Consider the following 1,246-nt stretch of genomic DNA (forward strand, 5'->3'; position numbering starts at 1 on the left):
TGGTTGACCAAATTTTTTAACCTTTTTCACTCGCATTTTTTAATATTTTGAAGATGGTAGTATTGTATTCTTTAAGTTTTACTCTGAAGAAACTTTTAGTTTATCTTATATAAGAAAATAAATAATTTTTTATAATTTAATTTGTTGTTTTTCCTTTCTTTCTATATTTAATTTTTTGTGATTACGTACGTATTCTACATAATTTTCTTGCAATTAATTTCTCATTATGAGATGATTATGGTTCAAGCGGAAATTAATATACATACATATACTAATTTTCAAAGCAATAATTTTCTGGTTTTAATAGTATATTCATTTTATAATTTTTTCATTAAAAATTAAAAGTTTCAAATTTTGTTTTTTTAAGAAAGCAAATAATTTAAAATTCTTTACAACGTTTTGCTGTTTATATAAAAACTTCTCAACTTCTCGTAACCGTTACACTACACTTGACATTGCCTGTCATTTACTTAATTGTTCGCCCAACGAAAACCTGTCGTCGTCTCCTTTAATGCTGTGCGTTGTGTGCGTGCGTCTGTGTCGTCGCCACATTTCTTAGCTAATTAAGTCAATCTCCCATGCTCCAGCGCGCAACGTCCGTCTCATTGGTACGCTAAATTGCCGTTTCATATAATAGACATACTTACATAAATACATACATATATGTATAACTACATATTGAAAACACATATAAAACTAACGAAAATAAAAATAGATGAAAGTAAAAAAAAAGTAACAAAAAAAATATATATATGTATATATATAAAAATTGTAATTTAACCGCGCTTCACCTTTGCGTCGCTGTGGTAGCCACAGCATGGTATGTAGTAACTAAGTAAGCATTTAGAATCAAGTTTCGCCTTGTTTTCCCATTGTTGTGGCAAATCAAGTTAGAAAGCAACGATTTAGTTCACGTTTAACAGCTATCGAAGTTGGTTCGGTCATTGACGACGTTACAGGAATTCCGTGAAATACTCCAAACATAACTGTATTCTATTTTATACTATATATTTTTATTTAGTGCTTTAAAAAATACGTAAAAATAGTAAAAAAATGGCGTTCAGCGGTTGTACGGGTAATAAAAATGTCATAAGAGAATAGAAAAAAGTATTGAACTTCAAAATTAATTATTTTAAATTTCAAAATATTACATGTTTTTGAGATGGAGTGTGCAGATATTACAAATGTAAAATGGAGATATAGGAAAAATAATCAATTGTGAAGTATTTTCACTCACTAAAATTGA

General features: G+C 28.3%; 1 protein-coding gene across 2 annotated transcripts in view; it reads left to right on the forward strand.

The window, feature by feature from the left end:
• The window catches only part of LOC108977064 (KNR4/SMI1 homolog), a 53,178-nt gene that overhangs the window by 45,852 nt on the left and 6,080 nt on the right, over positions 1–1,246 (forward strand). Inside the window, exon 1 of one of the 2 annotated variants that reach the window (XM_018946561.1) lies at positions 915–1,075. The exons of the other annotated variant lie outside the window; for it this stretch is intronic. Coding sequence (XP_018802106.1) covers positions 1,054–1,075 — 22 coding nt within the window. The 5' untranslated portion in view covers positions 915–1,053. Of the gene's footprint in view, positions 1–914; positions 1,076–1,246 lie in introns of those variants that run through there. 2 annotated transcript variants of the gene reach the window in all.

Source organism: Bactrocera latifrons, unplaced genomic scaffold (genome assembly GCF_001853355.1).
Source record: "Bactrocera latifrons isolate USDA-ARS-PBARC rearing strain unplaced genomic scaffold, ASM185335v1 scaffold_83, whole genome shotgun sequence".
Classification (NCBI taxonomy): Eukaryota; Metazoa; Arthropoda; class Insecta; order Diptera; family Tephritidae; genus Bactrocera; species Bactrocera latifrons.